This window comes from Hypanus sabinus, chromosome 8 (assembly GCF_030144855.1).
Source record: "Hypanus sabinus isolate sHypSab1 chromosome 8, sHypSab1.hap1, whole genome shotgun sequence".
NCBI lineage: Eukaryota > Metazoa > Chordata > Chondrichthyes > Myliobatiformes > Dasyatidae > Hypanus > Hypanus sabinus.
Genome location: NC_082713.1, coordinates 19,102,798 through 19,130,751, shown reverse-complemented (window position 1 = coordinate 19,130,751; position 27,954 = coordinate 19,102,798). Strand labels below are relative to the sequence as shown.

Here is a 27,954-nt window from a genome sequence, read left to right as displayed (position 1 = left end):
AACCAGAACAGAATCAATGAAAGACTGCACCAACTTGGATATTCAACTAGTGTGTGAAAGACAACAAACAGTGCAAATACAAAAAGGAAAAAATAATAATAAATAAATAAACAATAAATCCAGAGAACTTGAGATGAAGAGTTCTTGAAAGTGAATCCATGGGTTGTGGGAACATTTCAATGATGGGGGAGGTGACTTTGAATGAAGTTATCCCCTTTGGTTCAAGAACCTGATAATAACTGTTCCTGAACCTGGTGGTATGAGTCCTGAAGCTCCTGTATCTCCTTCCTGATGGCAGCCGTGAGACGAGAGCAAGACCTGGGTGGTGGGGGATCCCTGATGGTGGATGCTGCTTTCCTGTGATAGCGCTCCATGTAGATGTGCTCAGTGGGGGGAGGGCTTTACCCGTGATGGACTGAAGTGATTCCACTACTTTTTATAGGAGTTTCTACACAAGAGTATTGGTGCTTCCATACCAGTCTGTGATGCAGCCAGTCAATATATTCTCCACTACATATCTATATCTTTGTTCTTTCGGTGGACCGTTCATATCAGATATTCATTTACGGGGGTACATCACACAGAACCAAAGAACCATTGAAAATGTTTGACCATCTAACCTTTAAAATCCCGTTCAGCTGACGCTGAAAGTCCTCTCTGAATTCACTGTCGATGGTGTCAGCAGACAAGCCATTGAGTGAAGGCAGTTCTCTTTCACCAAGGGAGCTGAATGCCTGAAAAACAAATAGAACAGATATCAAACAGTCCAAAGGGGTGAAATGATCTGGAGTGGGAGCCTTTTTCTGCATAACCTGCAACATTGACTTCTCTATCTGGAATCACAATCACACTCAGAATCAGAATCAGGTTTATTATCACCGGCATGTGACGTGAAATTTGTTAACAGCAGCAGCAGTTCAAAGCAATACATAATCTAGCAGCAAAAAAAAACCAATAATAATAATAAACAAGAAAATCAATTACATATACTGAATAGATTACAATAGTGCAAAAACTGAAATACTATATATATTTTTTTTTAAAGTGAGGTATCCAAAGATTCAATATCCATTTAGGAATCGGATGGCAGAGGGGAAGAAGCTTTTCCTGAATCGCTGAGTGTGTGACTTCAGACTTCTGTACCTCCTACCTGATGGTAACAGTAAGAAAAGGGCATGCCCTGGGTGCTGGAGGTCCTTAATAATGGAAGTTGCCTTTCTGAGACACCTCTCTCTAAAGATGTCTTGGGTACTTTGTAGACTAGTACCAAAGATGGAGCTAACTAGTTTTACAACCTTCTGTAGCTTCTTTTGGTCCTGTGCAGAAGCCCGTCCATACCAGACAGTGATGCACTCTGTCAGAATGCTCTCCACGGTACAACTATAGAAGTTTTTGAGTGTATTTGTTGACATGCCAAATCTCTTCAAACTCCCAATAAAGTATAGTCGCTGACTTGCCTTCTTTATAACTACATCGATATGCTGGGACCAAGTTAGATCCTCAGAGATCTTGATGCCCAGGAACTTGAAGCTGCTCACTCTCTCCACTGCAGATCCCTCTACGAGGATTGGTATGTGTTCCTTTGTCTTACCCTTCCTGAAGTCCACAATCAGCTCTTTCGTCTTACTGACGTTGAGTGCCAGGTTGTTGCTGCAGCATCACTCCACTAGGTGGCATATCTCACTCCTGTACGCCCTCTCGTCACCACCTGAGATTCTACCAACAATGGTTGTATCGTCAGCAAGTTTGTAGATGGTGTTTGAGCTATGCCTAGCCACACAGTCATGTGTATACAGAGAGTAGAGCTGTGGGCTAAGCACACACCCCTGGGGTGTGCCAGTGTTGATTGTCAGTGAAGAGGATATGTTATCACCAATCTGCACAGATTGTGGTCTTCTGGTTAGGAAGTCAAGAATCCAATTACAGAGGAAGGTACAGAGGCCCAGGTTCTGTAACTTCTCAATCAGGATTGTGGAAATGATGGTATTAAATGCTGAGCTATAGTCGATGAACAGCATCCTGACGTAGGTGTTTGTGTTGTCCAGGCGGTCTAATGCCGCGTGAAGAGCCATTGAGATTGCATCTGCTGTTGACCTATTGTGGCGATAGGCAAATTGCAATGGATCCAGGTCCTTGCTGAGGCAGGAGTTCAGTCTAGTCATGACCAACCTCTCAAAGCATTTCATCACTGTAGATGTGAGTGCTAGCAGGCAATAGTCATTAAGGCAGCTCACATTATTCTTCTTAGGCACTTGTATAATAGTTGCCTTTTTGAAACAAGTGGGAACTTCTGCCCGTAGCAGTGAGAGGTTGAAAATGTCCTTGAATACTCCTGCTAGTTGGTTGGCCCAGGTTTTCAGAGCATCACCAGGTACTCCATCGGGACCTTCCATCTTGCTCTCTTTAGACATCCTAACATCAGCCTCTGAGACAGATATCACAGGGTCATCAGGTACAGCAGGGATCTGCACAGCTGTAGTTGGGTTCTCCCTTTCAAAGCGGGCATAGAAGGCGTTGAGTTCATCTCGTAGTGAAGCATCACTGCCGTTCATTCTATTGTGTTTTGCTTTGTAGGAAGTAATGTTTTGCAGACCCTGCCAGAGTTGCCATGCATCCAATGTCACCTCCAACCTCGTTCGAAATTTTCTCTTCGCCCTTGAAATAGCCCTCCGCAAATCATACCTGGTTTTCCAGTACAGGCCTGGGTCACCAGACTCGAATGCCACAGAGCTAGCCTTCAGCAGACAACGTACCTCCTGGTTCATCCACGGCTTTTGTTTTGGGAATGTACAGCAAGTCTTTGTGGGCACACACTCATCCACACAGGTTTTAATGAAGTTGGTAACAACTGCAGCATACTCATCCAGATTCTAAGATGAATCCCTGAATACAGTCCAGTCCACTAATTCAAAGCAGTTCTGTAGGCACTCATGTGCTTCCCCTGTCTATACCTTCTTGGTCCTCAGTACTGGTGCTGCAGTCTTCAGTCTCTGGCTGTACTCAGGGAGTAGAAGTACAGCCAGGTGATCAGACTTCCCGAAGTGAGGGCGTGGAATAGCACGGTAGGCATTCTTGATGGTGGTGTAGCAATGGTCCAGTATGTTGTTTCCTCTTGTTTTGCAAGTGATCTGTTGATGGTAGCTGCTCAGTGATTTTTTCAGACTGGCTTGGTTAAAATCTCCCAAAATGATGGTGAAGGCATCAGGGTGCGCTCTTTCGTGCATGTGATCCCATAGCTCAAATCATCTAAAGCCTGCGTGACATTGGCCTGAGGTGGAATGTCAACTGCTACCAAAATGACCCCAGAGAACTCCCATCGTAGGTAAAAAGCACAGCACTTTACTGCTAGATATTAAAGGTCTGGTGAGCAGAATTGGGACAGCACTGATATATTTATGCACCAATAAGAGTTGATCATGAGGCATACTCCGCCACCTCTGCAGCTGAGAGACTATAGATCTATCCTGACTGTGTATAGTAAACCTGTCAATCTGGATCACTGCATCTAGTATGGAAGGGGTTAACCAGAATTCTGTGAAACAAAGGACACACGCAGTCCTAATGTCCCTCTGATTCAGCACCCCGGCTCTGAGATCATCGATTTTATTCACCAGAGACTGCACGTTTGCCAGCAAGGTAGTCGGTATAGGGAGTTTAAAACCCCGTTTCCTTAAACGCACTTTTAACCCTGATCTACACCCACACTTCCTCCCAGGAGTCCTCTGTGGGCACTTACAACCACAATCGGTGTTGCTTCCATCAGTTTTAAGCAGCAATAGTTCGTTTAGATGCATCAAGACACTTCCATCACCAAAACTTGGTCTTTTAACTGCTGTCTTAAGGAGTTTGCATGTTATCTCTGTGAGTGTACTTCCTTCAGGTGCCCCAGTTACTTCCTTTGTTCCAAAGACACACGGTTAGCGTGAGTATGTTGTGGGCATGCTGTGTTGATGCCAGAAGCATGGAGACACTTGTGGGCTGACTCCAATACATCCTCGGACTGTGTTGGTCCTTGATGCAAGTGACACTTTTCACTGTGTGCTTTGATATTTCGATTTACATGTGACAAATAAAGCTAATCTTTCTTTCTTTACAGCTATTTTGTGAGTGTACTACAAACAACTAAATAAATTTCTCAACGTCCTCAATACCGCTCAGTCCCTCAACTTACAAATTTTGCCATATCACTAGTAATTTCTTAGGGCACATGCTCTCTCCCCTAATTGATAACATTTTTCTGACTATATTGAAGAGAAGGTTTCTTAAGGCTGTCATGACCAGGGGGTGGTTGTGGGGAAGAGCTCCCACTATTTATTAAATGGTGTGCATCTCAAGTAGTCTCTGACAACCATGTCTAGCTCCTGGCCTTCACGTGTGGTTTAGCTACTAATCCCGGCTGAACTGCTTCTACTGGCAGGAGAAGGGACAAAGGCTGGTTACTGGCACCTTAAACCCAGTCACTTTGGTTAGATGGGGCTCATCAGCTGTGCATGGCAGTTCTTCTAAGAGAAGGAAAACTTTGATCTCAAACTTCCACTGCCTTTGTGGTGATACTCTCATGGGGAAGGCTTCAGGAGTAAACACCGAGGAAATTTCTGAAGCTGGAGTCCTTAAGGCACTCCTGTGATGAGTTCCAAGCTGACCAGCAAATCCTACAACGCTGCTGGTGCCAAACTCTATCGACCTCTGCCATTTTGTTAAATTGATCATGGAGCTTCTGGAGGAGGGAGCTTGCTACGTGGGCAACAGATTGTTCTCTATATTGTACTGCCCTGGCTTGTTTATAATGTGGACAGCTAGGATAGAACATTTCAGAAAGATCCCAACCAGTTAAAGAGAACCATCTCCACTCATAATGCATTTTCCTCCTCTCTGACTTTGCTGAGATCGTCAAGGATTTGTGCTCTTTAATGATAAAGATTAGCTTTATTTGTCACAGGTACACCAAAACGTAGAGTGAAACGTGTCGTTTGCGTCAAAAATATCAGTGAGGATTATGCTGCGGCAGCTTGCAAGTGTCACTACGCTTCTGACGCCAACGTAGCATACCCACAACTTACTAACCCTAAACTTCAGTCACTGGGACGTGAGAGGAAATGGATGCACCCGGACAAAACCCATGCAATCGTAGGTAGAACTCCTTACAGAGGTGGGAACCAAACCCCGAAAAGTGATTGCTGGTGCTGTTAAGTGATTGCAATAACCACAACACTACCAATATTGGGATTCATCATAACTAATCCTTGAATATAGTTTCAAATGCCCCAATCTTTCTGAGGATTCCACCTCCTCCGTGAAATTATGGTAAATTGTGAGTAGTAATGCTAAAATGTCTGTAATTAATAGAAACAAAAGCAATGAATGTTTGGTGGAACAAAACACACAAAATGCTGGTGGAACATGGCAGGCTAGGTAGCATCTATAGGGAGAAGCACTGTCGACGTTTCAGGCCGAGACCCTTTTTTGGTTTTTTTTGAGACCCTTTTTTTAACAATGTTTGGTGGACATCTGTTTATATTAAACCTTGCAGCATTAATAGTGAAACTTATCCTTAATGATACAGACAACATAATAATGAGTGCACAGAACATTACACCAGACGTGCACTGCATATTGCAAAGAATTATTATGGCAGAGAGAATGGAAAGAAAGATTAAGTATGTAGTTAAAAACAATAAAGTAATTTACATTTGCCCCTGTGTTGATGACAATCTTGGAAAAAGTCAGCTCAATTTTGGCAAGAGCTGAAAGAACGTGAGGTGGATGGTAGATATGCTGAAAATCATTCAAGAACAGCTCTAAAGACAGAAAACTTTCCCGATGGGCTGAAGGAGATCTCATTTAGAAAAGTGGCTTATTTCCTAAATCAGATGTGAATCAGATGAGCTCTTTTGGACAAGGATGCCTCCTCTATGCACGATCATCTCAAGTGATTAGAAACTTGCTCCAGGGAGAAAAGGAGAGGGAAGGTGAAACTAAAAATAACCACAGCAATGATCAGGTGCTTTTTTTTTGCACTAGTTATTTAGTTTCACATATATATTGTTGTTCCTTTTCATGCCTTGTGGAGCACTGAGCAGCCTTTCTGCCGTTTCCTTGGCATTTGTCTGTTTTTTTATGAGTTTGAGTTGCTAGCTCGATGATCAACCCATAATGGATGGAAAATGTGCAAGGAGCTGGCTGGATTCAAACTCAGGACTATTCATTTTGAAGCCCAATTCTGATACCACTACACCACTAACAAAATTCTGCACCAAATGGGCGTTCAACCAATCTGCAAAAGACAACAAACTGTGCAAATACAAAAAAGAAAGAAATAACAGTAAATGTTGAGAACATGAGATGAAGAGTCCTTGAAGGTGAGCCCATTGGTTGTAGGAACATTTCAGTGATGGGGCAAGTGAAATTGAGTGAAGTTATCCCCTTTGGTTCAAGAGCCTGATGGCTTTCAAGTTCCTGGGTGTTAACGTTTCTGAGGATCTATGCTCGACCCAACATATTGATGCAATTACGAAGAAGGTATGACAGTGGCTATATTTTATTAGAAGTTCACGGAAAACTGGTATGTTCCCAAAGATACTTGAGAATTTCTACAGATGTATCGTGGAGAGCATTCTCACCGCCTTCTATGAAGGAGCCACTGCACAGGATCAGAAAAAGCTGCAGAAAGTTGTAAACCCCTCCAGCTCCATCATGAACACTAGCCTCCTCACCATCTAGAACACCTTCAAAAGGTGATGCCTCAAAAAGCTGGCACCTATCATTAAGAACCTCCATTACCCGGGACATGCCCTCTTCTCATTGTATCATCAAGGAGGAGGCACAAGAGTCTGAAGACACACACTCAGCATTACAGGAACAGCTTCTTCCCCTCCACCATCAGATTTCTGAATGGACAATGAACCCCTATATACTACCTCAATATTTTTCCTCTCTTTTAGCATTACTTATATAATTTCATACAAATATTAAGTTAATAAACTATATATATATATATATATATATATAAAGTTAATAATAACCATGTATATATATTTAGTATAGTTTACAGTTTAGTTATTAAGTGCTGTGATGTACTGTGGCCACAAAACAACATATTTCACGACATATGCCAGACACGTGAAACCTGATTCAGATTCTGATTTTAATGCAGTTTTATAGTATTGTAACAGTATCAGTGTCCTAATTTGTTCTGAATTTTATTTAAGTATATAATTTGTTACTCAGTTAAATGGTACTTTATGTTTCAGATCCTTTTTAACTATTTGCAAGACATTTCGGCTAATTGAGGCAGCAGCTTAATTGGGCCAAAATGTACTGGTCCCGATTAACTGGAATCCACTGTACGTTTGATTGTGCGTATATGCTCCCCTTTGGAGGCATCTTTAGAGAGGTTAAACTTGACTTCCACAGTTGTGCAGATGACAAATTGGTTGAACTTGATAATGGTAACTCCCTACCTTCTCTGATTTCAGGTCTGACTGCAATAAACTAATGGATGAGCAATAATTTCCTAAAATTAAATAAAGATAAAACTTCTGGTTGGTCCCAAAGCAAAAGGGATAAACTTGGGAACTTGGCTTCCATTGTAAAATCAGCCCGTGCTCTGGTCACTTTCTTTACGTAAATTTGAATTTTAAATCCCACTTAAAGAGAGTGACCAGAACATCATTTCTACACTTGAGAAATATTGCAAAGGTAAGTTTCTTTCTGTCACATAATGATGTTGAAAAACTGATTCACATCTTTGTATTGTATTACTGTAATGTAATTTTTACTGCCTTTCCAAAGCAATCTAGTGACAAACTTTAACTCATTCCAAAAGTCGCTGCTAGACTTTGACCCAAAGCCAGGGAGCTTATCAAGTGCTAGCAAGTCTGCATTGGCTTCCTGTATCTTCCTGAATTGATTTTAAAGTCCTCTTACTTGTTTTTAAAGCTCTGAGTGTTCTGGGACAGAAGTACATCACAGAATTGTTTACATTTTGCAATATATATTGCACTTTATATCTTCTTTAATGCATGCAATGCACTCAATGCACTGCTCTTGCTAACAACAAATTTCATGACATATGCTAGTGATATCAAACATGATTCTGATTCTGAGGAGGTTGAGGACCTGAGTGCAGAGGAACTGAAAATTATTTTCTTTCTTATGCCCACTGATGCATACATACTTTGATAATAAATGTACTTTGAACTTTGGCTCCGAATAAACCGCTCATCAGAATTACGCACACAAAAAGCTGGAGGAACTCAGCAGGCCAAGCAGCAACTATGGAGAAAATTACAGTCGACGTTTCGGGCCGAAAGCCTTCAGCAGGATTGGAGAAAAAAGCTGAGGAGTAGATTTGAAAGTTGGGGGGAGGAGAGAGAGAAACACCTGGTGATAGGTAAAACTTGGTGGGGGAGGGATAAAGCAAAGAACTAGGAAGTTGATTGGTGAAAGAGACAGAAGGCCATGGAAGACAGAAAAAGGGGGAAGGAGCACCAGAGGGAGGCGATGGATGGGCAATGAGATAAGGTGAGGGAGGGAAAAGGGGACGGGAAATGAAGGGGGTGTGTGGGAGGCATTAGCAGAAGTTTGAGAAATCGATCTTCATGCCATCAGGTTGGAGGCTACCCAAACAGAACATAAGGTGTTGTTCCTCCAACCTGAGTGTGGCCTCATCACGACAGTGGAGGGGACCATGAATAGACACATTGGAATGGGAATGGGAAGTGGAATTAAAATGGGTGGTCACTGGGCGATCCCGTTTGTTCTGGTGGACAGAGCATAGATGCTCGGCGAAGCGGTCTCCCAGTTTACGTCAGGTCTCACTGATATATAGGAGGCTACGCTGGGAGCACCGCACACAGTACATGACCCCAACAGACTCACAGCTGATGTGTCACCTCACCTGGAAAGACTGTTTGGGGCCCTGAATGGTAGTGAGGGAGGATGTGTTGGGGTAGTTGAGGCTCTCCAGCACTTTGTGTGATTTGCTTGGATTTCCAGCTTCTGCAGATTTTGTCTAGTTTGTGCTCATCAGAAGCAGCCAGGTTAATTCACCAATAAAACCTATTAGCTTGATATCCATTTGGATGGATGTACAGTGAAAACAACATCATTTGCCTTCCTGTGATTGACACTCAAGCCAACTTGCTACCTTGTTCTGAAGCTCCTGAAATTCTTGGAAATTTCTTTTCACGGACCAGCATTCTTCTGCATCTTCCAGGTTTTCTATGTCGAAGGTACAAAGTGGGTCCTTCATTACATCCCAGGACACCTGCAAAATGTACTGTATTAGTCTCAAAATTTCAATTCAGCTGCCCCAAGGTCCCCAGTTCAAAGCTGACATCGGTTAAAGCTGCGACATGCTTACACATTCAAATAATCTGCAAATACCATGCCTTCTCTCACATGAAACAGAGCAGTCACACATGTGACATACTACACGCTCCCTCACATGAAACACAACAGTCACGTGTGTGGCATTTAAGGTCAATGATACTGCCAACACATTACCCAGTATGTGCCAAATTCAGAATATGTCTCAGTAGTTGAGTTTATGCAGAATCATCGACCAGGTATGCAGGAAAAGAGCAAAAAAGTTGGTTTCTTTTTTTTAAAAAAAAGCACATTTGCAGAGGGACTGTTCATGTTTTGTTTTCTCTGTACATCTAGCAGGACTTCAGATAAGGCTTTTATCACAAACAGCTTCAATCCAAACTGAATCTGAACCAACATCTAAAGAGAAAACTTGGAAGACAAATAAAAAGACCACATCTGACCCTACACTCCATTCCTTTCAGCTTAAAGGATTTCAGAAATGACAACGTTATGACTGCACTAGGGATACTGTAGAACATTGGAAAAAGGACATAGTTACCAATCAATCACAGGTCCACACGGTGAGGTATAAGTGATCCCTAGTTGCCAACGCTCAATCCGTAGAAGGGTATTTAGTAGTGATTGGTATTCTTCCTGTTACTGTCATATGTACTTACATACAGGACATGCTTTTGTTAGCATATCTAACTGATAGCTCACTCCATACATGCACATCAAGGAAGCAAAAAGAAAAAAAGATGGAAAAAGAATGCGGAGTATAGTTTTGGAGTTAGTGCACTGCAGATAGTCAAATTAAGAGTGAAGGCAATCATGAAATAAACTGACAGATTAACAGTTTATCTTTTAACATATGAGGAGTCCAGACAAGCATCTGATAACATCAAAATAAAAGCTGTCAATAAGCCTAGTGGAATGTGTTTTCAGGCTGGTTTATCCTTGACAGTGGGAAGGGGGAGAAGTGAATTTGACCGGAGTGGGAGACGTCCTTGATGATATTGGCTGATTTCCCAAGACAGAAGCAAGTATCACCAGAATCAATGGAGAGGAGACGGGTCTGTGTGATGGACTGGGTCGGTGGAGAGGAGACGGGTCTGTGTGATGGACTGGGTGGGTGGAGAGGAGACGGGTCTGTGTGATGGACTGGGTCGGTGGAGAGGAGACGGGTCTGTGTGATGGACTGGGTCGGTGGAGAGGAGACGGGTCTGTGTGATGGACTGGGTCGGTGGAGAAGAGAATGGTTTGTATAATGGGTGGGTCGGTGGAGAGGAGACGGGTCTGTGTGATGGACTGGGTCGGTGGAGAGGAGACGGGTCTGTGTGATGGACTGGGTCAGTGGAGAGGAGACGGGTCTGTGTGATGGACTGGGTCGGTGGAGAGGAGACGGGTCTGTGTATTGGACTGGGTTGGTGGAGAGGAGACGTGTCTGTGTGATGGACTGGGTCGGTGGAGAGGAGACGGGTCTGTGTGATGGACCGGGTCGGTGGAGAGGAGACGGGTCTGTGTGATGGACCGGGTCGGTGGAGAGGAGACGGGTCTGTGTGATGGACTGGGTCGGTGGAGAGGAGACGGGTCTGTGTGATGGACTGGGTCGGTGGAGAGGAGACGGGTCTGTGTGATAGACTGGGTCGGTGGAGAGGAGACGGGTCTGTGTGATGGACTGGGTCGGTGGAGAGGAGACGGGTCTGTGTGATGGACTGGGTCGGTGGAGAGGAGACGGGTCTGTGTGATGGACTGGGTGGGTCAGTGGAGAGGAGACGGGTCTGTGTGATGGACTGGGTCAGTGGAGAGGAGACGGGTCTGTGTGATGGACTGGGTCAGTGGAGAGGAGACGGGTCTGTGTGATGGACTGGGTTGGTGGAGAAGAGAATGGTTTGTATAATGGGTGGGTCGGTGGAAAGGAGATGGGTCTGTGTGATGGACTGGGTCAGTGGAGAGGAGACGGGTCTGTGTGATGGACTGGGTCGGTGGAGAAGAGAATGGTTTGTATAATGGGTGGGTCGGTGGAGAGGAGACGGGTCTGTGTGACAGACTGGGTCGGTGGAGAGGAGATGGGTTTGTGTAACAGACTGGGTCATTGGAGAGGAGACGGGTCTGTGTGATGGACTGGGTCGGTGGAGAGGAGACGGGTCTGTGTGATGGACTGGGTTGGTGGAGAAGAGAATGGTTTGTATAATGGGTGGGTCGGTGGAGAGGAGACGGGTCTGTGTGATGGACTGGGTCGGTGGAGAGGAGACGGGTCTGTGTGATGGACTGGGTTGGTGGAGAGGAGACGGGTCTGTGTGATGGACTGGGTCGGTGGAGAGGAGACGGGTCTGTGTGACGGACTGGGTCAGTGGAGAGGAGACGGGTCTGTGTGACGGACTGTGTCTGTGGAGAGGAGACAGGTCTGTGTGATGGACTGGGTCGGTGGAGAGGAGACGGGTCTGTGTGATGGACTGGGTCAGTGGAGAGGAGACGGGTCTGTCTGATAGGTGGGTTGGTGGAGAGGAGACGGGTCTGTGTGATGGACTGGGTCGGTGGAGAAGAGAATGGTTTGTATAATGGGTGGGTCGGTGGAGAAGAGACGGGTCTGTGTGACGGACTGGGTCAGAGGAGAGGAGACGGGTCTGTGTGATGGACTGGGTCGGTGGAGAGGAGACGGGTCTGTGTGATGGACTGGGTCAGTGGAGAGGAGACGGGTCTGTCTGATAGGTGGGTTGGTGGAGAAGAGACGGGTCTGTGTGACGGACTGGGTCGGTGGAGAGGAGACGGGTCTGTGTAACGGACTGGGTCAGTGGAGAGGAGACGAGTCTGTGTGACGGACTGGGTCGGTGGAGAGGAGACGGGTCTGTGTAACAGACTGGGTCAGTGGAGAGGAGACGGGTCTGTGTGACAGACTGGGTCGGTGGAGAGGAGACGGGTCTGTGTAACAGACTGGGTCATTGGAGAGGAGACGGGTCTCTGTGACAGACTGGGTCGGTGGAGAGGAGACGGGTCTGTGTGATGGACTGGGTCGGTGGACAGGAGACGGGTCTGTGTGATGGACTGGGTCGGTGGAGAGGAGACGGGTCTGTGTGATGGACTGGGTCGGTGGAGAGGAGACGGGTCTGTGTGACGGACTGGGTCAGTGGAGAGGAGATGGGTCTGTGTGACGGACTGTGTCTGTGGAGAGGAAACGGGTCTGTGTGATGGACTGGGTCGGTGGAGAGGAGACGGGTCTGTGTGATGGACTGGGTCAGTGGAGAGGAGACGGGTCTGTCTGATAGGTGGGTTGGTGGAGAGGAGACGGGTCTGTGTGACGGACTGGGTCGGTGGAGAGGAGACGGGTCTGTGTAACGGACTGGGTCGGTGGAGAGGAGATGGTCTGTGTGACGGACTCGGTTGGTGGAGAGGAGACGGGTCTGTGTGATGGACTGGGTCAGTGGACAGGAGACGAGTCTGTGTGAAGGACTGGGTCGGTGGAGAGGAGACGGGTCTGTGTAACAGACTGGGTCAGTGGAGAGGAGACGGGTCTGTGTGACAGACTGGGTCGGTGGAGAGGAGACGGGTCTGTGTAACAGACTGGGTCATTGGAGAGGAGACGGGTCTGTCTGATAGGTGGGTTGGTGGAGAGGAGACGGGTCTGTGTGATGGACTGGGTCGGTGGAGAAGAGAATGGTTTGTATAATGGGTGGGTCGGTGGAGAAGAGACGGGTCTGTGTGACGGACTGGGTCGGTGGAGAGGAGACGGGTCTGTGTAACGGACTGGGTCGGTGGAGAGGAGATGGTCTGTGTGATGGACTGGGTCTGTGGAGAGGAGACGGGTCTGTGTAACGGACTGTGTCGGTGGAGAGGAGATGGTCTGTGTGACGGACTGGGTTGGTGGAGAGGAGACGGGTCTGTGTGATGGACTGGGTCAGTGGAGAGGAGACGAGTCTGTGTGACGGACTGGGTCGGTGGAGAGGAGACGGGTCTGCGTAACAGACTGGGTCAGTGGAGAGGAGACGGGTCTGTGTGACAGACTGGGTTGGTGGAGAGGAGACGGGTCTGTGTGACAGACTGGGTCGGTGGAGAGGAGACGGGTCTGTGTGACGGACTGGGTCGGTGGAGAGGAGACGGGTCTGTGTGATGGACTGGGTCGGTGGAGAGGAGACGGGTCTGTGTGATGGACTGGGTCGGTGGAGAGGAGACGGGTCTGTGTGATGGACTGGGTCGGTGGAGTGGAGACGGGTCTGTGTGATGGACTGGGTCGGTGGAGAGGAGACGGGTCTGTGTGACGGACTGGGTCAGTGGAGAGGAGACGGGTCTGTGTGACGGACTGTGTCTGTGGAGGGGAGACGGGTCTCTGTGATGGACTGGGTCGGTGGAGAGGAGACGGGTCTGTGTGATGGACTGGGTCAGTGGAGAGGAGACGGGTCTGTCTGATAGGTGGGTTGGTGGAGAGGAGACGGGTCTGTGTGACGGACTGGGTCGGTGGAGAGGAGAAAGTCTGTGTAACGGACTGGGTCGGTGGAGAGGAGATGGTCTGTGTGACGGACTGGGTCTGTGGAGAGGAGACGGGTCTGTGTGACGGACTGGGTCGGTGGAGAGGAGACGGTTCTGTGTAACAGACTGGGTCAGTGGAGAGGAGACGGGTCTGTGTGACAGACTGGGTCGGTGGAGAGGAGACGGGTCTGTGTAACAGACTGGGTCATTGGAGAGGAGACGGGTCTGTCTGATAGGTGGGTTGGTGGAGAGGAGACGGGTCTGTGTGATGGACTGGGTCGGTGGAGAAGAGAATGGTTTGTATAATGGGTGGGTCGGTGGAGAAGAGACGGGTCTGTGTGACGGACTGGGTCGGTGGAGAGGAGACGGGTCTGTGTAACGGACTGGGTCGGTGGAGAGGAGATGGTTTGTATAATGGGTGGGTCGGTGGAGAGGAGACGGGTCTGTGTGACAGACTGGGTCGGTGGAGAGGAGATGGGTCTGTGTAACAGACTGGGTCATTGGAGAGGAGACGGGTCTGTGTGATGGACTGGGTCGGTGGAGAGGAGACGGGTCTGAGTGATGGACTGGGTTGGTGGAGAAGAGAATGGTTTGTATAATGGGTGGGTCGGTGGAGAGGAGACGGGTCTGTGTGATGGACTGGGTCGGTGGAGATGAGACGGGTCTGTGTGATGGACTGGGTCGGTGGAGAGGAGACGGGTCTGTGTGATGGACTGGGTCGGTGGAGAGGAGACGGGTCTGTGTGACGGACTGGGTCAGTGGAGAGGAGACGGGTCTGTGTGACGGACTGTGTCTGTGGAGAGGAGACGGGTCTGTGTGATGGACTGGGTCGGTGGAGAGGAGACGGGTCTGTGTGATGGACTGGGTCAGTGGAGAGGAGACGGGTCTGTCTGATAGGTGGGTTGGTGGAGAGGAGACGGGTCTGTGTGATGGACTGGGTCGGTGGAGAAGAGAATGGTTTGTATAATGGGTGGGTCGGTGGAGAAGAGACGGGTCTGTGTGACGGACTGGGTCGGTGGAGAGGAGACGGGTCTGTGTAACGGACTGGGTCAGTGGAGAGGAGACGAGTCTGTGTGACGGACTGGGTCGGTGGAGAGGAGACGGGTCTGTGTAACAGACTGGGTCAGTGGAGAGGAGACGGGTCTGTGTGACAGACTGGGTCGGTGGAGAGGAGACGGGTCTGTGTAACAGACTGGGTCATTGGAGAGGAGACGGGTCTCTGTGACAGACTGGGTCGGTGGAGAGGAGACGGGTCTGTGTGATGGACTGGGTCGGTGGAGAGGAGACGGGTCTGTGTGATGGACTGGGTCTGTGGAGAGGAGACGGGTTTGTGTAACGGACTGTGTCGGTGGAGAGGAGATGGTCTGTGTGACGGACTGGGTTGGTGGAGAGGAGATGGGTCTGTGTGATGGACTGGGTCAGTGGAGAGGAGACGGGTCTGTGTAACGGACTGTGTCTGTGGAGAGGAGACGGGTCTGTGTGATGGACTGGGTCGGTGGAGAGGAGACGGGTCTGTGTGATGGACTGGGTCAGTGGAGAGGTGACGGGTCTGTCTGATAGGTGGGTTGGTGGAGAGGAGACAGGTCTGTGTGATGGACTGGGTCGGTGGAGAAGAGAATGGTTTGTATAATGGGTGGGTCGGTGCAGAAGAGACGGGTCTGTGTGACGGACTGGGTCGGTGGAGAGGAGACGGGTCTGTGTAACGGACTGGGTCAGTGGAGAGGAGACGAGTCTGTGTGACGGACTGGGTCGGTGGAGAGGAGACGGGTCTGTGTGACAGACTGGGTCGGTGGAGAGGAGACGGGTCTGTGTAACAGACAGGGTCATTGGAGAGGAGACGGGTCTGTGTAACAGACTGGGTCATTGGAGAGGAGACGGGTCTCTGTGACAGACTGGGTCGGTGGAGAGGAGACAGGTCTGTGTGATGGACTGGGTCGGTGGAGAGGAGACGGGTCTGTGTGATGGACTGGGTCGGTGTAGAGGAGACGGGTCTCTGTGACAGACTGGGTCGGTGGAGAGGAGACGGGTCTGTGTGATGGACTGGGTCGCTGGAGAGGAGACGGGTCTGTGTGATGGACTGGGTCGGTGGAGAGGAGACGGGTCTGTGTGATGGACTGGGTTGGTGGAGAAGAGAATGGTTTGTATAATGGGTGGGTCGGTGGAGAGGAGACGGGTCTGTGTGATGGACTGGGTCGGTGGAGAGGAGACGGGTCTGTGTGATGGACTGGGTCTGTGGAGAGGAGACGGGTTTGTGTAACGGACTGTGTCGGTGGAGAGGAGATGGTCTGTGTGACGGACTGGGTTGGTGGAGAGGAGATGGGTCTGTGTGATGGACTGGGTCAGTGGAGAGGAGACGGGTCTGTGTAACGGACTGTGTCTGTGGAGAGGAGACGGGTCTGTGTGATGGACTGGGTCGGTGGAGAGGAGACGGGTCTGTGTGATGGACTGGGTCAGTGGAGAGGTGACGGGTCTGTCTGATAGGTGGGTTGGTGGAGAGGAGACGGGTCTGTGTGATGGACTGGGTCGGTGGAGAAGAGAATGGTTTGTATAATGGGTGGGTCGGTGCAGAAGAGACGGGTCTGTGTGACGGACTGGGTCGGTGGAGAGGAGACGGGTCTGTGTAACGGACTGGGTCAGTGGAGAGGAGACGAGTCTGTGTGACGGACTGGGTCGGTGGAGAGGAGACGGGTCTGTGTGACAGACTGGGTCGGTGGAGAGGAGACGGGTCTCTGTGACAGACTGGGTCGGTGGAGAGGAGACAGGTCTGTGTGATGGACTGGGTCGGTGGAGAGGAGACGGGTCTGTGTGATGGACTGGGTCGGTGTAGAGGAGACGGGTCTCTGTGACAGACTGGGTCGGTGGAGAGGGGACGGGTCTGTGTGATGGACTGGGTCGCTGGAGAGGAGACGAGTCTGTGTGATGGACTGGGTCGGTGGAGAGGAGACGGGTCTGTGTGATGGACTGGGTTGGTGGAGAAGAGAATGGTTTGTATAATGGGTGGGTCGGTGGAGAGGAGACGGGTCTGTGTGATGGACTGGGTCGGTGGAGAGGAGACGGGTCTGTGTGATGGACTGGGTCGGTGGAGAGGAGACGGGTCTGTGTGATGGACTGGGTCGGTGGAGAGGAGACGGGTCTGTGTGACGGACTGGGTCAGTGGAGAGGAGACGGGTCTGTGTGACGGACTGTGTCTGTGGAGAGGAGACGGGTCTGTGTGATGGACTGGGTCGGTGGAGAGGAGACGGGTCTGTGTGATGGACTGGGTCAGTGGAGAGGAGACGGGTCTGTCTGATAGGTGGGTTGGTGGAGAGGAGACGGGTCTGTGTGATGGACTGGGTCGGTGGAGAAGAGAATGGTTTGTATAATGGGTGGGTCGGTGCAGAAGAGACGGGTCTGTGTGACGGACTGGGTCGGTGGAGAGGAGACGGGTCTGTGTAACGGACTGGGTCAGTGGAGAGGAGACGAGTCTGTGTGACGGACTGGGTCGGTGGAGAGGAGACGGGTCTGTGTGACAGACTGGGTCGGTGGAGAGGAGACGGGTCTGTGTAACAGACTGGGTCATTGGAGAGGAGACGGGTCTGTGTAACAGACTGGGTCATTGGAGAGGAGACGGGTCTCTGTGACAGACTGGGTCGGTGGAGAGGAGACAGGTCTGTGTGATGGACTGGGTCGGTGGAGAGGAGACGGGTCTGTGTGATGGACTGGGTCGGTGTAGAGGAGACGGGTCTCTGTGACAGACTGGGTCGGTGGAGAGGAGACGGGTCTGTGTGATGGACTGGGTCGCTGGAGAGGAGACGGGTCTGTGTAATGGACTGGGTCGGTGGAGAGGAGACGGGTCTGTGTGATGGACTGGGTTGGTGGAGAAGAGAATGGTTTGTATAATGGGTGGGTCGGTGGAGAGGAGACGGGTCTGTGTGATGGACTGGGTCGGTGGAGAGGAGACGGGTCTGTGTGATGGACTGGGTCTGTGGAGAGGAGACGGGTTTGTGTAACGGACTGTGTCGGTGGAGAGGAGATGGTCTGTGTGACGGACTGGGTTGGTGGAGAGGAGATGGGTCTGTGTGATGGACTGGGTCAGTGGAGAGGAGACGGGTCTGTGTAACGGACTGTGTCTGTGGAGAGGAGACGGGTCTGTGTGATGGACTGGGTCGGTGGAGAGGAGACGGGTCTGTGTGATGGACTGGGTCAGTGGAGAGGTGACGGGTCTGTCTGATAGGTGGGTTGGTGGAGAGGAGACGGGTCTGTGTGATGGACTGGGTCGGTGGAGAAGAGAATGGTTTGTATAATGGGTGGGTCGGTGCAGAAGAGACGGGTCTGTGTGACGGACTGGGTCGGTGGAGAGGAGACGGGTCTGTGTAACGGACTGGGTCAGTGGAGAGGAGACGAGTCTGTGTGACGGACTGGGTCGGTGGAGAGGAGACGGGTCTGTGTGACAGACTGGGTCGGTGGAGAGGAGACGGGTCTGTGTAACAGACTGGGTCATTGGAGAGGAGACGGGTCTGTGTAACAGACTGGGTCATTGGAGAGGAGACGGGTCTCTGTGACAGACTGGGTCGGTGGAGAGGAGACAGGTCTGTGTGATGGACTGGGTCGGTGGAGAGGAGACGGGTCTGTGTGATGGACTGGGTCGGTGTAGAGGAGACGGGTCTCTGTGACAGACTGGGTCGGTGGAGAGGGGACGGGTCTGTGTGATGGACTGGGTCGCTGGAGAGGAGACGGGTCTGTGTGATGGACTGGGTCGGTGGAGAGGAGACGGGTCTGTGTGATGGACTGGGTTGGTGGAGAAGAGAATGGTTTGTATAATGGGTGGGTCGGTGGAGAGGAGACGGGTCTGTGTGATGGACTGGGTCGGTGGAGAGGAGACGGGTCTGTGTGATGGACTGGGTCGGTGGAGAGGAGACGGGTCTGTGTGATGGACTGGGTCGGTGGAGAGGAGACGGGTCTGTGTGACGGACTGGGTCAGTGGAGAGGAGACGGGTCTGTGTGACGGACTGTGTCTGTGGAGAGGAGATGGGTCTGTGTGATGGACTGGGTCGGTGGAGAGGAGACGGGTCTGTGTAACGGACTGTGTCGGTGGAGAGGAGATGGTCTGTGTGACGGACTGGGTTGGTGGAGAGGAGACGGGTCTGTGTGATGGACTGGGTCAGTGGAGAGGAGACGAGTCTGTGTGACGGACTGGGTCGGTGGAGAGGAGACGGGTCTGTGTAACAGACTGGGTCAGTGGAGAGGAGACGGGTCTGTGTGACAGACTAGGTCGGTGGAGAGGAGACGGGTCTGTGTAACAGACTGGGACATTGGAGAGGAGACGGGTCTGTCTGATAGGTGGGTTGGTGGAGAGGAGACGGGTCTGTGTGATGGACTGGGTCGGTGGAGAAGAGAATGGTTTGTATAATGGGTGGGTCGGTGGAGAAGAGACGGGTCTGTGTGACGGACTGGGTCGGTGGAGAGGAGACGGGTCTGTGTAACGGACTGGGTCGGTGGAGAGGAGATGGTCTGTGTGATGGACTGGGTCGGTGGAGAGGAGACGGGTCTGTGTGATGGACTGGGTCGGTGGAGAGGAGACGGGTCTGTGTGATGGACTGGGTCGGTGGAGAGGAGACGGGTCTGTGTGATGGACTGGGTCGGTGGAGAGGAGACGGGTCTGTGTGATGGACTGGGTCGGTGGAGAGGAGACGGGTCTGTGTGACGGACTGGGTCGGTGGAGAGGAGACGGGTCTGTGTGACGGACTGTGTCTGTGGAGGGGAGACGGGTCTGTGTGATGGACTGGGTCGGTGGAGAGGAGACGGGTCTGTGTGATGGACTGGGTCGGTGGAGAGGAGACGGGTCTGTCTGATAGGTGGGTCGGTGGAGAGGAGACGGGTCTGTGTGACAGACTGGGTCGGTGGAGAGGAGACGGGTCTGTGTAACGGACTGGGTCGGTGGAGAGGAGATGGTCTGTGTGATGGACTGGGTCTGTGGAGAGGAGACGGGTCTGTGTAACGGACTGTGTCGGTGGAGAGGAGATGGTCTGTGTGACGGACTGGGTTGGTGGAGAGGAGACGGGTCTGTGTGATGGACTGGGACAGTGGGGAGGAGACGAGTCTGTGTGACGGACTGGGTCGGTGGAGAGGAGACGGGTCTGTGTAACAGACTGGGTCAGTGGAGAGGAGACGGGTCTGTGTGACAGACTGGGTCGGTGGAGAGGAGACGGGTCTGTGTAACAGACTGGGTCATTGGAGAGGAGACGGGTCTGTCTGATAGGTGGGTTGGTGGAGAGGAGACGGGTCTGTGTGATGGACTGGGTCGGTGGAGAAGAGAATGGTTTGTATAATGGGTGGGTCGGTGGAGAAGAGACGGGTCTGTGTGACGGACTGGGTCGGTGGAGAGGAGACGGGTCTGTGTGATGGACTGGGTCGGTGGAGAGGAGATGGTCTGTGTGATGGACTGGGTCGGTGGAGAGGAGACGGGTTTGTGTGATGGACTGGGTCGGTGGAGAGGAGACGGGTCTGTGTGATGGACTGGGTCGGTGGAGAGGAGACGGGTCTGTGTGATGGACTGGGTCGGTGGAGAGAAGACGGGTCTGTGTGATGGACTGGGTCAGTGGAGAGGAGACGGGTCTGTGTGATGGACTGGGTTGGTGGAGAGGAGACGGGTCTGTGTGATGGACTGGGTCGGTGGAGAGGAGACGGGTCTGTGTGATGGACTGGGTGGGTCAGTGGAGAGGAGACGGGTCTGTGTGATGGACTGGGTCAGTGGAGAGGAGACGGGTCTGTGTGATGGACTGGGTCAGAGGAGACGGGTCTGTGTGATGGACTGGGTTGGTGGAGAAGAGAATGGTTTGTATAATGGGTGTGTCGGTGGAAAGGAGATGGGTCTGTGTGATGGACTGGGTCAGTGGAGAGGAGACGGGTCTGTGTGATGGACTGGGTCGGTGGAGAAGAGAATGGTTTGTATAATGGGTGGGTCGGTGGAGAGGAGACGGGTCTGTGTGACAGACTGGGTCGGTGGAGAGGAGACGGGTCTGTCTGATAGGTGGGTTGGTGGAGAGGAGACGGGTCTGTGTGACGGACTGGGTCGGTGGAGAGGAGAAAGTCTGTGTAACGGACTGGGTCGGTGGAGAGGAGATGGTCTGTGTGACGGACTGGGTCTGTGGAGAGGAGACGGGTCTGTGTGACGGACTGGGTCGGTGGAGAGGAGACGGTTCTGTGTAACAGACTGGGTCAGTGGAGAGGAGACGGGTCTGTGTGACAGACTGGGTCGGTGGAGAGGAGACGGGTCTGTGTAACAGACTGGGTCATTGGAGAGGAGACGGGTCTGTCTGATAGGTGGGTTGGTGGAGAGGAGACGGGTCTGTGTGATGGACTGGGTCGGTGGAGAAGAGAATGGTTTGTATAATGGGTGGGTCGGTGGAGAAGAGACGGGTCTGTGTGACGGACTGGGTCGGTGGAGAGGAGACGGGTCTGTGTAACGGACTGGGTCGGTGGAGAGGAGATGGTTTGTATAATGGGTGGGTCGGTGGAGAGGAGACGGGTCTGTGTGACAGACTGGGTCGGTGGAGAGGAGATGGGTCTGTGTAACAGACTGGGTCATTGGAGAGGAGACGGGTCTGTGTGATGGACTGGGTCGGTGGAGAGGAGACGGGTCTGAGTGATGGACTGGGTTGGTGGAGAAGAGAATGGTTTGTATAATGGGTGGGTCGGTGGAGAGGAGACGGGTCTGTGTGATGGACTGGGTCGGTGGAGATGAGACGGGTCTGTGTGATGGACTGGGTCGGTGGAGAGGAGACGGGTCTGTGTGATGGACTGGGTCGGTGGAGAGGAGACGGGTCTGTGTGACGGACTGGGTCAGTGGAGAGGAGACGGGTCTGTGTGACGGACTGTGTCTGTGGAGAGGAGACGGGTCTGTGTGATGGACTGGGTCGGTGGAGAGGAGACGGGTCTGTGTGATGGACTGGGTCAGTGGAGAGGAGACGGGTCTGTCTGATAGGTGGGTTGGTGGAGAGGAGACGGGTCTGTGTGATGGACTGGGTCGGTGGAGAAGAGAATGGTTTGTATAATGGGTGGGTCGGTGGAGAAGAGACGGGTCTGTGTGACGGACTGGGTCGGTGGAGAGGAGACGGGTCTGTGTAACGGACTGGGTCAGTGGAGAGGAGACGAGTCTGTGTGACGGACTGGGTCGGTGGAGAGGAGACGGGTCTGTGTAACAGACTGGGTCAGTGGAGAGGAGACGGGTCTGTGTGACAGACTGGGTCGGTGGAGAGGAGACGGGTCTGTGTAACAGACTGGGTCATTGGAGAGGAGACGGGTCTCTGTGACAGACTGGGTCGGTGGAGAGGAGACGGGTCTGTGTGATGGACTGGGTCGGTGGAGAGGAGACGGGTCTGTGTGATGGACTGGGTCTGTGGAGAGGAGACGGGTTTGTGTAACGGACTGTGTCGGTGGAGAGGAGATGGTCTGTGTGACGGACTGGGTTGGTGGAGAGGAGATGGGTCTGTGTGATGGACTGGGTCAGTGGAGAGGAGACGGGTCTGTGTAACGGACTGTGTCTGTGGAGAGGAGACGGGTCTGTGTGATGGACTGGGTCGGTGGAGAGGAGACGGGTCTGTGTGATGGACTGGGTCAGTGGAGAGGTGACGGGTCTGTCTGATAGGTGGGTTGGTGGAGAGGAGACAGGTCTGTGTGATGGACTGGGTCGGTGGAGAAGAGAATGGTTTGTATAATGGGTGGGTCGGTGCAGAAGAGACGGGTCTGTGTGACGGACTGGGTCGGTGGAGAGGAGACGGGTCTGTGTAACGGACTGGGTCAGTGGAGAGGAGACGAGTCTGTGTGACGGACTGGGTCGGTGGAGAGGAGACGGGTCTGTGTGACAGACTGGGTCGGTGGAGAGGAGACGGGTCTGTGTAACAGACAGGGTCATTGGAGAGGAGACGGGTCTGTGTAACAGACTGGGTCATTGGAGAGGAGACGGGTCTCTGTGACAGACTGGGTCGGTGGAGAGGAGACAGGTCTGTGTGATGGACTGGGTCGGTGGAGAGGAGACGGGTCTGTGTGATGGACTGGGTCGGTGTAGAGGAGACGGGTCTCTGTGACAGACTGGGTCGGTGGAGAGGAGACGGGTCTGTGTGATGGACTGGGTCGCTGGAGAGGAGACGGGTCTGTGTGATGGACTGGGTCGGTGGAGAGGAGACGGGTCTGTGTGATGGACTGGGTTGGTGGAGAAGAGAATGGTTTGTATAATGGGTGGGTCGGTGGAGAGGAGACGGGTCTGTGTGATGGACTGGGTCGGTGGAGAGGAGACGGGTCTGTGTGATGGACTGGGTCTGTGGAGAGGAGACGGGTTTGTGTAACGGACTGTGTCGGTGGAGAGGAGATGGTCTGTGTGACGGACTGGGTTGGTGGAGAGGAGATGGGTCTGTGTGATGGACTGGGTCAGTGGAGAGGAGACGGGTCTGTGTAACGGACTGTGTCTGTGGAGAGGAGACGGGTCTGTGTGATGGACTGGGTCGGTGGAGAGGAGACGGGTCTGTGTGATGGACTGGGTCAGTGGAGAGGTGACGGGTCTGTCTGATAGGTGGGTTGGTGGAGAGGAGACGGGTCTGTGTGATGGACTGGGTCGGTGGAGAAGAGAATGGTTTGTATAATGGGTGGGTCGGTGCAGAAGAGACGGGTCTGTGTGACGGACTGGGTCGGTGGAGAGGAGACGGGTCTGTGTAACGGACTGGGTCAGTGGAGAGGAGACGAGTCTGTGTGACGGACTGGGTCGGTGGAGAGGAGACGGGTCTGTGTGACAGACTGGGTCGGTGGAGAGGAGACGGGTCTCTGTGACAGACTGGGTCGGTGGAGAGGAGACAGGTCTGTGTGATGGACTGGGTCGGTGGAGAGGAGACGGGTCTGTGTGATGGACTGGGTCGGTGTAGAGGAGACGGGTCTCTGTGACAGACTGGGTCGGTGGAGAGGGGACGGGTCTGTGTGATGGACTGGGTCGCTGGAGAGGAGACGAGTCTGTGTGATGGACTGGGTCGGTGGAGAGGAGACGGGTCTGTGTGATGGACTGGGTTGGTGGAGAAGAGAATGGTTTGTATAATGGGTGGGTCGGTGGAGAGGAGACGGGTCTGTGTGATGGACTGGGTCGGTGGAGAGGAGACGGGTCTGTGTGATGGACTGGGTCGGTGGAGAGGAGACGGGTCTGTGTGATGGACTGGGTCGGTGGAGAGGAGACGGGTCTGTGTGACGGACTGGGTCAGTGGAGAGGAGACGGGTCTGTGTGACGGACTGTGTCTGTGGAGAGGAGACGGGTCTGTGTGATGGACTGGGTCGGTGGAGAGGAGACGGGTCTGTGTGATGGACTGGGTCAGTGGAGAGGAGACGGGTCTGTCTGATAGGTGGGTTGGTGGAGAGGAGACGGGTCTGTGTGATGGACTGGGTCGGTGGAGAAGAGAATGGTTTGTATAATGGGTGGGTCGGTGGAGAAGAGACGGGTCTGTGTGACGGACTGGGTCGGTGGAGAGGAGACGGGTCTGTGTAACGGACTGGGTCAGTGGAGAGGAGACGAGTCTGTGTGACGGACTGGGTCGGTGGAGAGGAGACGGGTCTGTGTAACAGACTGGGTCAGTGGAGAGGAGACGGGTCTGTGTGACAGACTGGGTCGGTGGAGAGGAGACGGGTCTGTGTAACAGACTGGGTCATTGGAGAGGAGACGGGTCTCTGTGACAGACTGGGTCGGTGGAGAGGAGACGGGTCTGTGTGATGGACTGGGTCGGTGGAGAGGAGACGGGTCTGTGTGATGGACTGGGTCTGTGGAGAGGAGACGGGTTTGTGTAACGGACTGTGTCGGTGGAGAGGAGATGGTCTGTGTGACGGACTGGGTTGGTGGAGAGGAGATGGGTCTGTGTGATGGACTGGGTCAGTGGAGAGGAGACGGGTCTGTGTAACGGACTGTGTCTGTGGAGAGGAGACGGGTCTGTGTGATGGACTGGGTCGGTGGAGAGGAGACGGGTCTGTGTGATGGACTGGGTCAGTGGAGAGGTGACGGGTCTGTCTGATAGGTGGGTTGGTGGAGAGGAGACGGGTCTGTGTGATGGTCTGGGTCGGTGGAGAAGAGAATGGTTTGTATAATGGGTGGGTCGGTGCAGAAGAGACGGGTCTGTGTGACGGACTGGGTCGGTGGAGAGGAGACGGGTCTGTGTAACGGACTGGGTCAGTGGAGAGGAGACGAGTCTGTGTGACGGACTGGGTCGGTGGAGAGGAGACGGGTCTGTGTGACAGACTGGGTCGGTGGAGAGGAGACGGGTCTGTGTAACAGACTGGGTCATTGGAGAGGAGACGGGTCTGTGTAACAGACTGGGTCATTGGAGAGGAGACGGGTCTCTGTGACAGACTGGGTCGGTGGAGAGGAGACAGGTCTGTGTGATGGACTGGGTCGGTGGAGAGGAGACGGGTCTGTGTGATGGACTGGGTCGGTGTAGAGGAGACGGGTCTCTGTGACAGACTGGGTCGGTGGAGAGGAGACGGGTCTGTGTGATGGACTGGGTCGCTGGAGAGGAGACGGGTCTGTGTGATGGACTGGGTCGGTGGAGAGGAGACGGGTCTGTGTGATGGACTGGGTTGGTGGAGAAGAGAATGGTTTGTATAATGGGTGGGTCGGTGGAGAGGAGACGGGTCTGTGTGATGGACTGGGTCGGTGGAGAGGAGACGGGTCTGTGTGATGGACTGGGTCTGTGGAGAGGAGACGGGTTTGTGTAACGGACTGTGTCGGTGGAGAGGAGATGGTCTGTGTGACGGACTGGGTTGGTGGAGAGGAGATGGGTCTGTGTGATGGACTGGGTCAGTGGAGAGGAGACGGGTCTGTGTAACGGACTGTGTCTGTGGAGAGGAGACGGGTCTGTGTGATGGACTGGGTCGGTGGAGAGGAGACGGGTCTGTGTGATGGACTGGGTCAGTGGAGAGGTGACGGGTCTGTCTGATAGGTGGGTTGGTGGAGAGGAGACGGGTCTGTGTGATGGACTGGGTCGGTGGAGAAGAGAATGGTTTGTATAATGGGTGGGTCGGTGCAGAAGAGACGGGTCTGTGTGACGGACTGGGTCGGTGGAGAGGAGACGGGTCTGTGTAACGGACTGGGTCAGTGGAGAGGAGACGAGTCTGTGTGACGGACTGGGTCGGTGGAGAGGAGACGGGTCTGTGTGACAGACTGGGTCGGTGGAGAGGAGACGGGTCTGTGTAACAGACTGGGTCATTGGAGAGGAGACGGGTCTGTGTAACAGACTGGGTCATTGGAGAGGAGACGGGTCTCTGTGACAGACTGGGTCGGTGGAGAGGAGACAGGTCTGTGTGATGGACTGGGTCGGTGGAGAGGAGACGGGTCTGTGTGATGGACTGGGTCGGTGTAGAGGAGACGGGTCTCTGTTACAGACTGGGTCGGTGGAGAGGGGACGGGTCTGTGTGATGGACTGGGTCGCTGGAGAGGAGACGGGTCTGTGTGATGGACTGGGTCGGTGGAGCGGAGACGGGTCTGTGTGATGGACTGGGTTGGTGGAGAAGAGAATGGTTTGTATAATGGGTGGGTCGGTGGAGAGGAGACGGGTCTGTGTGATGGACTGGGTCGGTGGAGAGGAGACGGGTCTGTGTGATGGACTGGGTCGGTGGAGAGGAGACGGGTCTGTGTGATGGACTGGGTCGGTGGAGAGGAGACGGGTCTGTGTGACGGACTGGGTCAGTGGAGAGGAGACGGGTCTGTGTGACGGACTGTGTCTGTGGAGAGGAGACGGGTCTGTGTGATGGACTGGGTCGGTGGAGAGGAGACGGGTCTGTGTGATGGACTGGGTCAGTGGAGAGGTGACGGGTCTGTCTGATAGGTGGGTTGGTGGAGAGGAGACGGGTCTGTGTGATGGACTGGGTCGGTGGAGAAGAGAATGGTTTGTATAATGGGTGGGTCGGTGCAGAAGAGACGGGTCTGTGTGACGGACTGGGTCGGTGGAGAGGAGACGGGTCTGTGTAACGGACTGGGTCAGTGGAGAGGAGACGAGTCTGTGTGACGGACTGGGTCGGTGGAGAGGAGACGGGTCTGTGTGACAGACTGGGTCGGTGGAGAGGAGACGGGTCTGTGTAACAGACTGGGTCATTGGAGAGGAGACGGGTCTGTGTAACAGACTGGGTCATTGGAGAGGAGACGGGTCTCTGTGACAGACTGGGTCGGTGGAGAGGAGACAGGTCTGTGTGATGGACTGGGTCGGTGGAGAGGAGACGGGTCTGTGTGATGGACTGGGTCGGTGTAGAGGAGACGGGTCTCTGTGACAGACTGGGTCGGTGGAGAGGAGACGGGTCTGTGTGATGGACTGGGTCGCTGGAGAGGAGACGGGTCTGTGTAATGGACTGGGTCGGTGGAGAGGAGACGGGTCTGTGTGATGGACTGGGTTGGTGGAGAAGAGAATGGTTTGTATAATGGGTGGGTCGGTGGAGAGGAGACGGGTCTGTGTGATGGACTGGGTCGGTGGAGAGGAGACGGGTCTGTGTGATGGACTGGGTCTGTGGAGAGGAGACGGGTTTGTGTAACGGACTGTGTCGGTGGAGAGGAGATGGTCTGTGTGACGGACTGGGTTGGTGGAGAGGAGATGGGTCTGTGTGATGGACTGGGTCAGTGGAGAGGAGACGGGTCTGTGTAACGGACTGTGTCTGTGGAGAGGAGACGGGTCTGTGTGATGGACTGGGTCGGTGGAGAGGAGACGGGTCTGTGTGATGGACTGGGTCAGTGGAGAGGTGACGGGTCTGTCTGATAGGTGGGTTGGTGGAGAGGAGACGGGTCTGTGTGATGGACTGGGTCGGTGGAGAAGAGAATGGTTTGTATAATGGGTGGGTCGGTGCAGAAGAGACGGGTCTGTGTGACGGACTGGGTCGGTGGAGAGGAGACGGGTCTGTGTAACGGACTGGGTCAGTGGAGAGGAGACGAGTCTGTGTGACGGACTGGGTCGGTGGAGAGGAGACGGGTCTGTGTGACAGACTGGGTCGGTGGAGAGGAGACGGGTCTGTGTAACAGACTGGGTCATTGGAGAGGAGACGGGTCTGTGTAACAGACTGGGTCATTGGAGAGGAGACGGGTCTCTGTGACAGACTGGGTCGGTGGAGAGGAGACAGGTCTGTGTGATGGACTGGGTCGGTGGAGAGGAGACGGGTCTGTGTGATGGACTGGGTCGGTGTAGAGGAGACGGG

General features: G+C 52.9%; 1 protein-coding gene across 2 annotated transcripts in view; it reads right to left on the bottom strand.

Annotated features, from left to right (window-relative positions):
- Nucleotides 1–27,954, bottom strand: part of si:rp71-46j2.7 (sorting nexin-25) — a 176,314-nt gene that overhangs the window by 41,021 nt on the left and 107,339 nt on the right. For both annotated transcript variants that reach the window (XM_059976763.1, XM_059976762.1), the window contains exons 9-10: nt 9,149–9,268; nt 621–734 (exon numbers count right to left, since the gene is read on the bottom strand). In XM_059976763.1, the coding sequence (XP_059832746.1) occupies nt 621–734; nt 9,149–9,268 (234 nt within the window). The remainder of the gene's footprint in view (nt 1–620; nt 735–9,148; nt 9,269–27,954) is intronic.